At 38.4% G+C, this 15,243-nt stretch overlaps 1 protein-coding gene across 1 annotated transcript in view; it reads left to right on the plus strand.

The window, feature by feature from the left end:
* The window catches only part of LMLN (leishmanolysin like peptidase), a 16,169-nt gene extending 984 nt beyond the window's left edge, over positions 1 to 15,185 (plus strand). The window contains exons 2-17 of the mRNA XM_031057618.1: positions 5 to 182; positions 275 to 305; positions 801 to 883; positions 1,337 to 1,454; positions 2,304 to 2,482; positions 3,096 to 3,201; positions 3,449 to 3,543; positions 4,270 to 4,387; positions 5,165 to 5,272; positions 6,051 to 6,127; positions 6,715 to 6,825; positions 7,494 to 7,626; positions 8,198 to 8,357; positions 9,148 to 9,278; positions 10,227 to 10,437; positions 11,009 to 15,185. Of these exons, the coding sequence (XP_030913478.1) occupies positions 5 to 182; positions 275 to 305; positions 801 to 883; positions 1,337 to 1,454; positions 2,304 to 2,482; positions 3,096 to 3,201; positions 3,449 to 3,543; positions 4,270 to 4,387; positions 5,165 to 5,272; positions 6,051 to 6,127; positions 6,715 to 6,825; positions 7,494 to 7,626; positions 8,198 to 8,357; positions 9,148 to 9,278; positions 10,227 to 10,437; positions 11,009 to 11,103 (1,934 nt within the window). The 3' untranslated portion in view covers positions 11,104 to 15,185. The remainder of the gene's footprint in view (positions 1 to 4; positions 183 to 274; positions 306 to 800; positions 884 to 1,336; positions 1,455 to 2,303; positions 2,483 to 3,095; positions 3,202 to 3,448; positions 3,544 to 4,269; positions 4,388 to 5,164; positions 5,273 to 6,050; positions 6,128 to 6,714; positions 6,826 to 7,493; positions 7,627 to 8,197; positions 8,358 to 9,147; positions 9,279 to 10,226; positions 10,438 to 11,008) is intronic.
* The last annotated feature ends 58 nt before the right edge of the window (positions 15,186 to 15,243 follow it).

The following is a 15,243-nucleotide window of genomic DNA, read 5'->3' on the forward strand; positions in this document are numbered from 1 at the left end:
CGAGAGGGAGCCGAGGCCGGGCCGCGGGGCGCGGTGTCAGCCCGGGCGAGCTGCCTCATCCCGCCTCGTGCCTCTCCCTGCCAGGTCGTCTATCAAGTTCCTCTAAAGGAAAATCACGTCTCGAAGAGAAACGTGGATCAACAGCTAAGAATTAAGATTGTGTATGACAGAAGCGTTGAGGAGTGAGTATAACGGTGTGGCAGATTTTTTTTTCTGTGGCTGAGAATGGAAGCCTTGTGGACTAAAGTTCGTTTGTTTTGTTTTTTAAATACAGTTTGCTGCCTGAGAAAAGACATCTTATAAAGGTATGTTATATTTGCTTCCCCTTTTTGTTTGTAGGCAATGTAGATGGAATTAAGTTTAAAGCCAATTTAACTAAAACCTTGAATGCTAGCAATTTAGTATTCCCCTAGTCCAGGAAACCAAAGTTTTGTGTATAGATTACACTTCCATAACAAATAATTCCAGAGTTCTGTTGCAGGGTGCTTGCTATATCCCAAGATGCAAAAGTATCAGTGAGAAATGTGTATATAGTTTTTAAAAGCCTCTTTTAAGCTGTACATTCTAATTAATACTGTTTTCCTTCCCATTTTCTCATTCCAATAACAACATATGGGAATACTGAAACCAAGTATTTCCTGAATATGTTCATAATAATTGAACTTCTCAGAGAGTGAGGCTTTCCCCTATTGTGCTAAACCACAATACCTAGCAAGTTTCATGTAACTTGCTGGTTAATGCCTTTGGGGTGAGGTGTGTCTGCACTGCTACTGGGTGACTCTGATTTTTGCTCTTTTCAGAACAAACTCTTCCCACAAGCTATATCTTATTTGGAGAAGACATTTCAAGTGCGCAAATCTGCCGGTGCTATATTGCTAAGCAGGTTTGTGAAAGTCTGATGAAAATCACTTGCTATATTTGATATTTTGTGCTGTGCTGCATAGCCTTTAAAAGAGGATTAGAGTGTAGGAAATGCCCTGCTGAATCAGATCAGTGACCCATCTGATCCAGTGGCTGTAGCAGATGCTCTTGTACAAATCTGCCAATCTTCCATGAGCAACACCTGCATTTGCTGTAGCTATTGAAATTGTAGATATTCAAAGCGATACATGCTGCCAGTTCCCTTTTATGGGTACCCTCATTTATGAACCTGGTTCTAATCTCTCTTTGAGCCTATGGATGCTCCATTAACAACTGGAAGCATTATGTCTTCCTTGGTAAGGTAATTAACATTTTTCACTGTGAAAGCTGTATCAAGTACCAACAGAGTGCTGTAAGGCTATTCTGTAGTTCTCCTTTAATAATAAAACCTTGACTGTCTCACATTTCATTGAAGGCAATGTGTGACAAACCAATATTTAAGGAGGAAAGCTGACCCTCACAGATATTGCCAAAAAGCCTGTGCAGAGCATACAAGGTGTGGGCCAGTTATAGTTCCTGAGAAACACCTCCAGGTAAGCTCAGCTGTCCAAGTGTTTCCTGATCTTTGAAATAGTATTGTTAATGCTAATTAATGAAAAAGTGCATATTGGTAATTGTGCATAAGTGACCTGTTTGCTGGAGATCACCAAGTCTGGATGAAAGAATAGAAAAACTTAAATTAGTGTGAGTTTCTGTAGTTTATGTTGTTGAATCCAAACTCAAAAAAAAAAAACCAGGAACTGGTTACTATCTTCTGAGCCTGTGTTCTAATGGCCTGTATGGAGAGGATGAGATTTGGAGCTTGCTAAATTGCCATTAGTCACTTTGTTATTCATCTTGGTCAATGAGTTGGAATTTCACAGAGTTAATAGTTGATTTTTTAAGACCTTGTTTTAAGAGTTTATCCACTGACTCAGGAGCATGGTGCAAGAAATGCTTCAGACTTGTTTTCTTGATTCAACTACAGTATGTGATCAGTAGATTTCTGGTTTGCTTTCTTTAACTTGGAAGTTTCAAGTGTATCATTAAAAAGATAGATTACATGAGAAATGCTGTTGCTACTTATGTATACTGGTTTTGTGAGCCAAGATGTTTTTATAAGAAATACAGGCAGGGTGCTAATCCTGGGAAGCTTGATAGGGTTTTTTTTTTTGTTTGTTTTTTTAAAGCTGCTACCTTCCTTGTGTCTAATACATCATAAGAGTTAGTCATTTGAAAGTTATTCCTTGACTCTGGTTTTGTTTGCTGTTCTTCACAGGGCGTTTTCTTATCTACTGCTGTCTATTAGGATTTATTCTTGGCTTCAAACTAATTGAATCATGTCATGCAAAATTTTGGTGCTAAGTGAAGTATTTTAATAGTTGCCTTTGCACACTGTACAGCAATGCAGGGTGTACAATGACAGTGACTGGCACCGCAGGCCCACAGGCTCTCCTGAGGAGGAGGGGGTTCGAGATGCTGACTTTGTGCTCTACGTTAGTGCTCTCACTACTGACAGGTGTGGCCATGAAAATATCATTGCATATGCAGCCTACTGCCAACTGGAAGCTGAAATGGACAGGCAAGTATTCCCTCTGCTGCAAACTCTTTTTAATTAAACTTTGAAGTTTCTTGATTGTTCAGATGTGGAGTTTGATTGTTTGCCTTTGTTGTATAACAAAGGAGGTGCCATCATGGACGAGCACTGCATTTATGTAAAATCACAAACCCGTCAAATAGTGCTTAACTTGCAGAGTTGAGGCACAGGACTCAGAGTTCATCCTCCGCTGTTAATGCCTAAACTTTTTCTGAAGATCCTGTTTCTCTTAAGGTGAATGTCATGATTTCACAAACTTAAAGAATGCAAGATCCTACTTATATTTTTGTTTTCCATTTCAGTTGTAGTCACTGTCACAGTCTTTGTACCTCCCCTAAAATTCAGGTCCCTTGCACTGTTGTCACTGAGACCTGTGCAGAATACTGAATATAGAAATTGATTGACCCTATCCCGCCACTCCCCGTACCAACAGTAAACTAGTCGCTGTGTTGTTAACAGATATTTATAAATTATTGGGAAGGACATATTTTTACATTAGTCTGTATCTTCTTTAAGTCTTCTGCTGCTTCAAGTGAATAATGATTTGAATTTTGTAGTATTTTACTGAAAACCATTTAACTTTAAAACTCTCTTCCAGGCCAATAGCAGGATATGCTAACTTGTGTCCAAACATGATTTCAACTCAAGCTCAGGAATTTGTTGGCATGCTGTCTACAGTGAAACACGAGATAATCCATGCGCTGGTAAGGATTGGTAAAATGCTGCCCTGAAATGAGTGCCTGCTTGCTCACATGCCTCCAGCTTGTTGCCAAGAGAAGGATGTTTGGTGGAGGGAAGCTTTTGCTTTGCCTCCTTCAATTTTTGTTAATTGCCTTGGAGTGTTGTACCTCCAGTGTATCTCTGGTGGGTGTGGGGACTCTTTCATGGTGTTTGACTTTGTATATGAAGGTCTTACCAAAGGTTTCCATGCGCTTGTTTTTTGACTTGAAGGGTTTCTCTGCTGGACTGTTTGCATTTTATCGTGATGATGATGGAAAACCTTTGACACCAAGATATGCAGATGGACTTCCTCCTTTTAATGAAAGGTATTTTTTTGGACCTGTTGGTAGTCCTAACGAAGAATGTTTTCATGTTGCTTTTTTAGGATGTATTATTGCCTGTTAAAAATGCAGCTTCATTCCATTATTAGAGTGACTTTCCTTTATAATGTTCAAACAGCAGTGTGTGGTGACTCTCTAGTCTTTCTTTACATTGTCATAAAGCACTTATAATATCCACATATACTATAAACTAAGACAGGATTTTATTTATCAGAAGGCTGGAAGTTAAGCCTTACAATTATCCATGCTGCCTAATGTCAGTGCAGTTCATTTTTAAGATTTATGGTTATGCAGAATGGACGATGTGTGTAATCTGCTATGTGAGTTTTCTGATTTGTTATAGAATTAGCAGTTTGCATTCTTTTTTTCGTTTTTAGTTGGTATTGTAGATATTATTCTAGGAGATGGAAGGGTAGAGAGCTTTTTTTTACAATAGCAATACTGAAGGGTTTTATTTAATTTCTTACATTTTTGGTAACTGTAGAAAATGCGCCTTGAGTCTATAACTGATCTTACTTTGCCTTGTTAAGTCAGTTGTGTGTATAATAAACACATCTTAAAAAGGAGAAATGCTGCATAATAAAATTTTTAAAGTTAGAAAGCATGAGGGAGTATAGAGATGATCCTTGATTCTGTTTCTTATGGAGATAAATCTTTGCTCAGTAACATGTCTTTGTGGGAAGGATTTGTAACCAAACCTTCTCCTTACAGCCTAGGTTTGTATCAGTGGAGCAATAAAGTTGTTCATAAAGCAGTGAGGCTGTGGGACGTACGTGGTGGCAAAATGCTGCGCCATGCTGTTCATCTTCTGGTGACACCTCGGGTCATCGTAAGTGTGCATTACCTTTCAAGCTTTGTATGCCAAGGTTGCCAGGACATTCTTGAGTCATAAATATTTCTTATTCTTGAAGAATGCTCTTCCCTGAAAGCATGGCCCAAAGCCCATGCCATTAACGTTGTGTAATTGAGAGGGTGTAGCTAAAGTAAAGTAGAAAATGGGTGACAGATAGTATGAAATAATTAAATTGACATAGTCAGAGAAAATGAAGGGAAATGAAATGACTGGAAGGTAAATTATAAAAGGTTAAGCAAAACTGATGTTGAAAAAATTCCTTAATCCTACTCTTTAGATGTTTTCCTACAGACTTGAGACAACTCCTGCTCCTTTAATATTAATATTTTGTCATGTTTAAAAAGAAATTCCTCAAGAATTTTTGGAAATCTTTCTTGCTTCCCACGCGTCAGACTCTCTCTTTGTGCCCTCAGCAGAACATATGCTCAAGTGTTAACAAATTGGATTTGGAAATAAGTCATAGTGTTAATCGCATTTGGCCACAAATAATCTTTTTGTTTTAAATCTAAGACAGTATATAGAACAAACATGGATTAATTACCCCTGGTTTTGCTCACTTGTTTCAAGGAGATGAGTAGATAGTAGGATAGCCTTGCTGTTGGCGTGCTTGCTTAGTCAGCTTCTATGTAGAAAACAAAATGATAGAAAAAGAAATGCTGAAATACTTTTAATAGATAATTTTAGAGCACTAGGACTGCATGTGGGTATCCATCTCAGTATTTTGAGAGTTGTGTTGAAATGTTTTCTTTCTAGGAAGAAGCCCGAAAACATTTTAATTGTCCAATTCTAGAGGGAATGGAGCTTGAAAATCAAGGTGGCATGGGTACTGAACTCAATCACTGGGAGAAGAGGTTGTTGGAGGTTTGTGCTCATACTAGGGAATGGAAGGGAATGTGGAAATGTCTGCTCCCTGTGCTTTGATTTTTAGGTTTATTGTGGAAGGGAATGTGGAAATGTCTGCTCCCTGTGCTTTGATTTTTAGGTTTATTGTGGTACCTACTGGAGCCTTGAAAAGGCAGGAGTATCAAACATCATTGAAATACATCACAAATAGTACTTGATACTTAATATTTAGAAGTCCAATTTCTAGATACATCTGTCTTTTAGCCTTCTTGCTAGATTTCAGAGTATGAGATCAAGTGTTACTGAAAAGCTAAATGTGTCTTACTCCTGTGTGCCATTTACCCTTTTGAAAAGGCTTGCTCCTGTTTTGGGGCAAAGGGGGTATTCCTTTTAGTCAGTTGAGTTTTGTTGCCCTCTGCCTCTTAAATACTTCATCATTCTATTTATTACCTTGACTTCATCTTTTTTCACGTCCTCTGGCTTTAGCTTTTGCCCTGGCTCCTCCAGAACCTTGCCTGACCAAGGAAACACTTATTTCCCTCTTAACATTTAAGCTAATTTTTATTTGTAACTTAGCACTGTGTGATATTTTTGGCAGAGTTACATTGTCTAGTCATTGTTTTATGCAGTAAGGTAAACAAGAAGGGAAATACTTCAGGACAGTCTTTTTATGAAGGAGTATGGGATTTGATTGTCAATAGTGAAAAGAGAACAGAATAAAATGCTTTTTCCTAAGAAGCATTTTCTTACAATAATGATTTTGAGTGGCTTATCAGTCATAACTGGTAACTTTCAGAATGAAGCAATGACTGGATCCCACACTCAGAATCGAGTCTTTTCCAGGATCACCTTAGCGTTAATGGAAGATACAGGGTAAGAATTGAAAATGGGAGGATGGGTTTTAGTTCATTTGTGTCTGGTTTGCATTGTGCTTGATTTTATTTCAAATTGATGCACTTGTGCTTATCCCTCTGCAGCAGAGTAGATTAGTATAATTAGCTTTATATTAGACAAGGAATCATACCTTGTATGTTACTTTTTCTTCACGTGTTTCAAAACCCATTTTTAATCTAGCCTTAAAAAGCTAGGCATTGCAATCCAAAGTGCTGTTTGTAGCATTTACTTTTTGTCTTAATGTAAGTCTTCTTTCAATTGCATGCAATACATATTGATTATTTTTTTCAGCTCTTCTTGCTGATAGAAAGCAGAAATTCACTAAAGTTTCATCTCTCTGTATGCATTGTTCCTTTGCAGATCACAAAATTTTCTTCTAGTTCATTGTGACTTGAAAAATAGTGAAGTCATAATGTATTTTCCTATAGGCAGAAGGGGATGCAGTTTCCCTTTTTCTTAATTTGAAACCGTTAGGGCATAATATGAAATTCTTGGAACTGCTGTTTTATTAATCAGAGCAGTAATTTTTGAAGTAACTATATTCTCATTTCAAAATACCTTTACAGATGGTATAAAGCAAATTACAGCATGGCAGAGAAATTAGACTGGGGACGCAATAAAGGCTGTGACTTTGTAATGAAGAGCTGCAAATTCTGGATTGACCAGAAGAGACAAAAGTAAGAATACAGTCTTTAAAAAAGTTAAAAATAATGAGGAAACCCTGATGCTTGTTTACATTTGTCCTTCAAATGTGCCTCAGTACAAAGAGGTAGAGGTTGGTAGAGATGAAAAAGGAATGCTGCCCTGCATTCTACCCAGGAATGCACTTTAGAGAGGACAGGTAGGACTTACTCTAAAATTGTTTGCCTTCTTATTTTTTCCCTTTTGATTGGGAATGCTGCCTGTGTCATTTTGCTGGACTGTAATTAAAGCAACTGAAGGAGACGGCAGGCTGTGTCTTGAAGATGGCTGTCTGGTTTGTTCCTTACAACCTTGTTTTTTTTATACAGTCTTCAAACATTTCTAGGACACAGCTGCATATGTGGTCCTGTTTTGCTTATATTTTTTGTTCATTAAAATTTACAAAGCTATGTCACTAAAACTAAATAGCTGAATGTGTTGTAACTTTGTTTGCTGACTTGATATTCTTTAAATCAGAAAGGTCAAAGCCAGACAAATAAGAAAAACTAGCCTCCAGAGAAGAAGTCAGTGCTTCTTTTTGTGATTGACTGAGTCTAGGGGAGAATGGGAACAAACAGTCTTGACAGGCTGCTTATGTAAAGCAGCTTAATTGATCTGATGTGATTTTTATTCTGGTTTTGTTGGCTTGCTTTTTGTTTTTGAGGAAGCAATTAATCAGTCCATACTGCGACACTTTGAGGAGTAATCCTTTGCAGTTAACCTGCAGACAGGACCAAAGAGCAGTAGCAGTGTGCAACTTGCAGAAGTTTCCAAAGCAGTTACCTCAGGAATATCAGGTATAATTGATCCTACTTTACAAATAACTGGAATGTTTTCATTGTTGAGCTTTGCAGCCTGATGATTGTATTTGTTTCAGTTTTTTTTTCTTCTGAGCTATCAGAATGTCTACTTAGTTTATTACTAGTCAGAAGATTGATAAAAATCCCTTGTGATCTTATTAAAAGAAAATTATGTTGCTTTGCTGTCTAGCCAAATACCAGATAGAAATTTTGCCATGTAACAGAAATCCCCCAAAATATCTTGTTTGAGGGATTTCTTCCCCCAGTCTTCTGCCTTTTGTCACTGTACACTTAGAAATCTGTTCTGTTTGCATCCCAAAGAATGTAATTATTACAGAGGGGAATCAGGGACAGAAGCTGGATGCATGCAGATGTGAATCTCTCATTATTTATGTATTCTTAAATACTTCTGGCTCATCTGGTTCATGGGTATTGTAAGGTGCTGTTAATAGCATTCCTGAGTAGTAACAGCTGATGTTCTTGCAGCTGTAGTGATTTGATCTATTTAAAAAACAGCTGTACTCTTGCCTTTGCACAAACTGCTTCACTACTGTATTTTGCTTTGCAGTACTTTGACAATCTTAATGGAGTACCAGCAGAAGAACTGCCTTACTATGGTGGCTCAGTAGAAATTGCTGACTATTGTCCATTTAGTCAGGAATTCAGCTGGCATTTAAGTGGTGAATTCCAACGCAGTTCAGACTGTAGAATAATTGAAAACCAGCCAGGTCAGTATTCAGGACTTCAGGGTGGTATTGCAGAGGTTGTATTTGTGAGCTTGGAATGGACTTGCTGCATGTTCAAACTAATTGCATGTGAATTTTTTCACTCATGAGGTTTCACACCACCAGCTGTGTAAACGCTGTGCTGTGGTAAAAAGCATAGCACAACTATGGTGTACACCTGAGGCAAACTCACATATCTAATGCAGGAATTGCATAGGGAGTGAACAGATACCTACCCCAAATGACCCAAATACAAGACAAAGAATGGGGGTGAGGGAGAGGGTTGTTTATTGAGGCTCTGAAATGTGATTGCACTTTCCACCTTTGTGGGTATTTTGTTCAAGGCCAGGGTCTTTGTGAGTTACCAGACCATGGGCTTGTCTCCTAGTGTCAATTGCATTGATGTTGAGTATTGCAGAGCTCCAGAATGCTGTGGGATATTACCTGTCTGTGCAGTTGTCTCAAAAACAAACACCCTCTGCCATCAAACCAGGAATCACAGCTGGCATTCCTTGAGGGTAAACATAACCACTTTCTGATGGAAAGTGCTTGCTCATTGTGGGTTTTTTTGTGGTTAGTTGATTATTTTGTTTGTTTCTTTAATCTTGTGTTTCTTCCAATGTTATTTTCAAGACAGTACAATTCCCAAATTGATAATAATTCAGGGTCTGAAATAGTCCCAAAGTAAACCTTGAATTGCATGTGGGGACATTGATTAGATAGCCTTTTAAATTGATGTGGGCTTTCTGTTCCTCTGGTTAACTTGTAATTCGGTATATTCCTTCTACCTTAGATCCTACCAAAAACTATGGTGCAGAGAAATATGGACCAAACTCTGTATGTCTTATTCAGAAATCTGCTTTTGTTATGGAACAGTGCAGGAGGAAACTCAGTTACCCTGACTGGGGTAGTGGATGTTACCAAGTAAGTATTTGTTGAGTTTTTGGTGGGTTTTCTTTTTTAATAACCCTAAAGGGAAAAGTCAGGCTTAAAATGTTGGTTGTGACTGTTAGAATTTTTCACCTGCATTGTAATCTGTGGATCATATAACATACTTTGAAAACAATCTTCCAACCATAAGCCTGTAATTTAGATAGTTAAGTGTGTGACTGCTGGGATGGCTTCCAGTCTCACTAGGGACATCATCTGTCTTACCCCATGGCACTTTATCCTCAAATAGGAAGGAATACTTCCATGAAATGTTCTGTTGTTGAAGCTTAATATTAATTAGTCACTCTGATTTTTTTAGAGGTGGAAAGCACTGTGCACATGTCACTTCTCATTTTCTTTGGGACTGTCTCACTAAGGGTATCATGTTCAGTAACTGCACGACTCTGCAAAGTGGTCATTAGCAGAAGCCAAGTTTTACTCATTCTCAGCTGATGATCTGCATAATTGCACAAAAAGAGTATAGTCAGTGCTTTGAAGTATTCCTGAATCTTGTAGTTGCTCAGATTGCATTAAAATACTTGCAGTTAAACTGTGCTTCTGATAAATCATTGTAGTTACACAGTTTGTGGTAGTTGGGAGTGGGGCTGCAGCTGAACCTTACCCCCAATGGGTGCAGCTGTGACCAGCAGGTGAGCAGCATTGACAGCAATGAGCCATGGGGTGCCCAGGGGCACTGACCAGCCACCAAAGGGAACAGAGGGCACACAAGTACAATGCATCAACAGGAGGGGTATAAAAGGTTGGGCTAAAGAACAAGAGGGACAGACACTGAAGCCTTCTGAAGTGTTTTGGTGCTACTCTGTATGGGTTGAAGCCTTCTGTAATTGTGTGATGATACTCTGTGTATTGTGGCCATCTCAGCTGTGATGTGTGCTGTGACAAATCATAATACAGACTTGACTCTTACTCTTTTATTTGAAGGTTTCTTGCTCTCCACAAGGGTTGCATGTGTGGGTCAAGGACACTGCGTACTTGTGCAGCCGCTCAGGCCAGGTGTTGACTGTGAGCATTCAGATGAATGGCTGGATACATGTTGGCAATCTGATTTGCCCAGCTTGTTCAGACTTCTGTGACTCCTGTCCCCCAGAGAGGGATCCTCCAGCTTCTAACTTAACGAGAGCTGCACCCATTGGTAGGTTGCCTTTTTTGCTGAAGTCAAACCTTGAGTATTAAATATCTGAAAAAGTCAAAGCTTTGTGTCAGCTCTGACTGTCAGGAACAGGAAAGGAAGGCTATGGCTATTTTAAGATCCTAGGAGTAGGAGGCAAAGGAAATAGGAAAGGTGCCCTGTGTTTTGCTGTGCAGTCGTGCAGAACAGTGACTAACACAGGAGAAATGTGTCTGAAACATAACACCTTCGTTTCACTCTCCTTCTGGTAATCACCCCAGAGATCTAGCTTTAGCCTGGGAATTTATCAGGAAATCTGACCTGTGTTTTGAAGGCCATATTGTTATTATAATCTTAAACATTATCACCTTGGTGGAAAGTGACCTCTCACTTGTATAGCTTCCTATTGATAATGTTCATGTTGTAATGCAGAAAGATCAGTCAGTTTTCTTTTTGAGGAAGGTAAAAAGCTGAATTCACTAAATACCAGTTAATGTTTTGTCAAGAAGCTTGTTTTAACTCTTTGGTGGTGTTTAGTGTTCTCTTTGTTATTTTATCTTGTCTTTAAATGTAAATTTTTTTTTTTTAATTTTAGACTTATGCTCCTGCTCATCCAGCCTGGTTGTAACCCTTTGGCTGCTGGTGGCCAACTTAGTTCCCCTGCTAACAGGATTGTTTCTCTGCGCATAGACTTGAGCTTGGGGCAAGAAGAAGTTCTGAGATAATCCTGCTGCCCTCCTTGCTGTAGAGCACGGGGGTTCTATCTCAGCAGGCAGCTCTCCTGCTGCACCTCATCTCCCCTGGCAAGTATTGCTGCACACAGTAGTCAGGGAGGTGTTGACAAAAGCAGGCAGAATTTTGAGAGGAGGAAAATTTACCTTGTCATCTCAATAAGTGCCAGTATTTTCCTGAATTGCAATCTATGTTTTTTTTGACACAGTAACAAGATCCACTTTGCCAACTGTGTTAAACTACCTGGCAGCTCAGTCAAGATTTGAAATGAGAACTCTTCTGTAGTAGAACTGAGGGCTGGTTTTTTTGTTATGTCTGTTGTGTGATTGGTAGCAAAGCATCCTCAAACTGGAAATATACCTCAGTGGTTTAGTCAAAAGCCATGTAAAAATCAGTTGTCATCACTGCTGATAACCAAGACCTAAAGAGGCTGGTAATTTGTTTGGTTTTTTTAATTCTTACAATTTATGGGGGAGGAAAGAATGTAATTGGATAAATCAGTGGTTGGCAGATGCCTCCACAACTGTATTCTGCAGCTTTGAGCCTCCTCAGAATTCATACTAGGTAAAGCAGCTAATTCTTGGGGTTCATTACATCTTCCTACATGCACAAAATGGAATTTCAGACTGGTAACCAGTACAGTTGCCTAGAAATCCCATTTTCATTTAGCCTGTGCCAGTTCTAGTGTGAAATTTAATACATCATATTTGAATATCCTCTAGAGTTTGACAGGCAAATGGATTTCAGTACTGATACTCAGACTGTAAATTTGGGATAGGATTTATGATTATTTTTTATTTTGTTGATTTGTTTCTCAAATAATGGCATTATTGTTTCAAAACTAGTATGAACATTACTGCAGATGTTCTCACTTCTTGTTGAAGAGCAAACCAGTAGCAATGGCAGCTATAATCTTACAGGATCATGCTGATGTCTCTAGACCAAAAACTATATTGAATGTGGAAGGAAAGCCTAATCTGTTTTCTTTTTTTCTTCCCTGTACTCTTTTTGGACATGTAAATACTATGGATTATTTGAGTATTTGTAGTAAACTGAGAATCAGATTATTTGAGCCACATGAGGGCACACCTTGCTACAAAATTAATCACTTGATGACAAAATATATAAGAGGAAGGAAATGAGTAAAATCTGTCAAGGTAAGGACAGCTGCTCTATAGGACCCTTGTTTCTATTTATTTCTGACTATAATGTGTTTACAAATAATCCTGTTCAGAGGTAAAGAAACTCTCTGTGGTTCAATCCACTCTCTGTCCTTTTAGGACAGTTTTCACTCCTGGAAAAGTGTTAAATTTAAGGGGGCAGACATGCCCATTGCACTAAAAAATGCAGATATAGGGAGAAAGATGATGTTACTCTGCTTCTTAAATGTTCTGTGGCATTATAATTGTCAGTGACTGGATCCCTTTCCTAAATGGAAAGTAGGGAGATGGAGTAAAACTTTAGGTACAATTATACTGTAATAATAGGACTTCCATCATGATTGTAAGAAATTCTTTGTGCCTACTGGACTTGATTTTGTTGGGTTTTTTTATTATTATTATTTTTGTATTTAAGGAAACTTATGACACTGCTGAGGCAAGTAAGGTGCAACCTTAAACTGTCTAAAGACATCACAGTTGAGAGCACCTTGCACTGGGCTAGCTCTCCTTCCTAACTGCAGGTTAAGCTTGCTGTGAATTACACAAGGCCTAGGCTAGCCTTAAATCAGTGTCTCAGAGAAGCAATACAAGTCAGGACTCAAAGGCTTTAAAATTGTACAAACTGAATTAGTAAACACTCAGATTGATAAGTGATCACTAATTATTTTAATATAGCCACACAACAGTCAAGGTAAACTGATACCTGGAAAACATAAAGGTTTAAGAATTAAGTCCCAGAGGTTGATATTGTATTTTTTGTCTGTTGTGCAATAATACAGTTGAAATAGTATCACTCAACAACAATGCTTTTGATACTTGAAAAGAAATTACTGGTTATTTTTTCTTACTGTGAAATGTTTGCACTGTCTGAACTTTATGGTTAACTTTATAACTGTTAAACTTTTTAACTGGTGTTAATTTATTGTGCTCAGTATTTGATATGCTGGTCTCCTGTTTGTCTACATGTGAGATTTGTCATATTTAATTGAATATTTTTATCTTCTACACAGTTGTTTATCTTGAGGGCTTTTCTTCTTTTAATCTCTCTTCCTGAGAATTAACTGAAAGATGGGTTAGAAAGTTGATGCTTACCTACTTCTGAATTGTATGCATTAATTAAAGAAGGAGTGTGTAGTGCTTTGTATTGAAAGGGAAAAAATCTATCAGTCTGTTAGAGCTCTTGTGGTCAGGTTCACCACTACCTGCTAAGCAGCTGCATCAGTGAATCCAGTGAAGTAAAACTGCTACTGCCTTAATAATCTGAGGTTTCAGTTGTAATTTCTTTGTGGTGCAGCCCTTGAGCTGCCTGTGAACTGCAGAACTGGACGTGACTTTGGGGGGTCGGGCATGGAAGGTACTTCAGTCAGAAAAAAGCAACATCATCTATCCCATCAGTGGTTTAGCAGCTGCCAGCAGCTGTAGCCTCGTGGGAACTGCCAGGGAATGTGTCAACTTAAAGTGGCAATGAACTGGTGGCTGTCATGCAGAATATTTGAGTAAAGCTGACTACCTCAGTTCTGTTTGTCTTTGTGTTCAGCTTTTAGCCTGCTGTGAACTTCCAGATCTTAACATGAATTAAGTCAAATCATGTCTCAGGTTTTTAAGAGTAAAATTACTACAGTAGGAAGCATAAGCCATTTTTGAGTATAGAACACAGCTAAAATTGTAGCTTAAGCAGCTCAGTTATGTAGCCTTAAGTGTAGTTTCTGCCATAAAATTCAGAATTCTTTTAAATAAATGCAAAGTTTGCTGTGTTAGGTGTCCTGACCACACATGACCAGTCCCTCCTATTGCATCTCTTAAGTGTGAAAACTTGGAAATACAGCCCATTTAAGCCTTTGTGTTTCCACCAGAGAAGACTGGGCAGCAGGAGCCCTGGAAGTTGTGCTGAGATGCATGAGCTTGCTCATCTGTAACAGAAACATTTTCAGTGTATAGTGTCCACAGTTTTAACTTTATAATTTAAAAAAAATATTCCATGTTTGCTTAGGGAAGTAAATTAGTCTTGCAGTCTTTTTTGGTCCCAGTAGTTCAAATAATTTCAATTAGAAATTGAAGCAAGTCATCTTTTAGGAACACATTTTTTCTAGTGTTGCAATTATAAGGAGGAAGGATAGCTTTTGGCTGGAGAATGCAGCAAGTAAAATCACATGGAAAAGCAGTAATTCATTCCTCCTGAAATGAGTTGAGGTCTTGGGATACAGTCATGGCCCTTGATGGAGGTTAATTACTGAATTATATCCCCCATTAATTGAGTGTCAGTCCAACACAGCTCATTCTTTCTGCTGAGCTCTGATAAACTGGGGAGACTGATGTCTGAGAGCAGACATATCCACAATCCCTTATGAGGCCTCTTGTTTTTAAATTTTTGTCCTGCACATCTTTCTGCTTGATGATATTCAGTAGAGAGGTGTGCATCCTTCCTTCCCCACATTTCCAAGGAGTGACTTTCACTTGAGCAGCTCAAGGTGTTTTCCCTGCAAGACTGAAGCCCTGTTTTTAGCTTATTTGAATGTGTGGGTGCCTGCCTGCATGTATGTACTGCTCTGCAGGATTTGGGGCTGTTTGTGCACTGAATAATGCAATCTTACATTACCAGACTTCCAAAGTGCAAATGTTGCCTTTTTAATGTGAAGCTTACCTTGGAGATAAAACAACTGTTTTGAGAGAACTGACTGACCTTGAACATGTGTTCCCTATTTTGGTACAGAATGTAAATATAGAACTAACTATTTTACACAGATTTTGGCTGGACTGAGATATAAGGGCTAATTTGTGTTATATATGGAGTAAAAATTTCCTTATTTTACTGTTTAAAAAAGGTATGTCATGCAACAGAAGAAAAAACTGTTCTTCAATAAAATATCTGTAGAATATTAATTCTTCTTGTCCTTTTCTTTGAGAGCTGACAATGATTAACTGCAAGAGTAAGAGCAAT

The sequence above is a fragment of the Geospiza fortis genome, unplaced genomic scaffold (assembly GCF_000277835.1).
Source record: "Geospiza fortis unplaced genomic scaffold, GeoFor_1.0 scaffold112, whole genome shotgun sequence".
Taxonomy (NCBI): Eukaryota; Metazoa; Chordata; class Aves; order Passeriformes; family Thraupidae; genus Geospiza; species Geospiza fortis.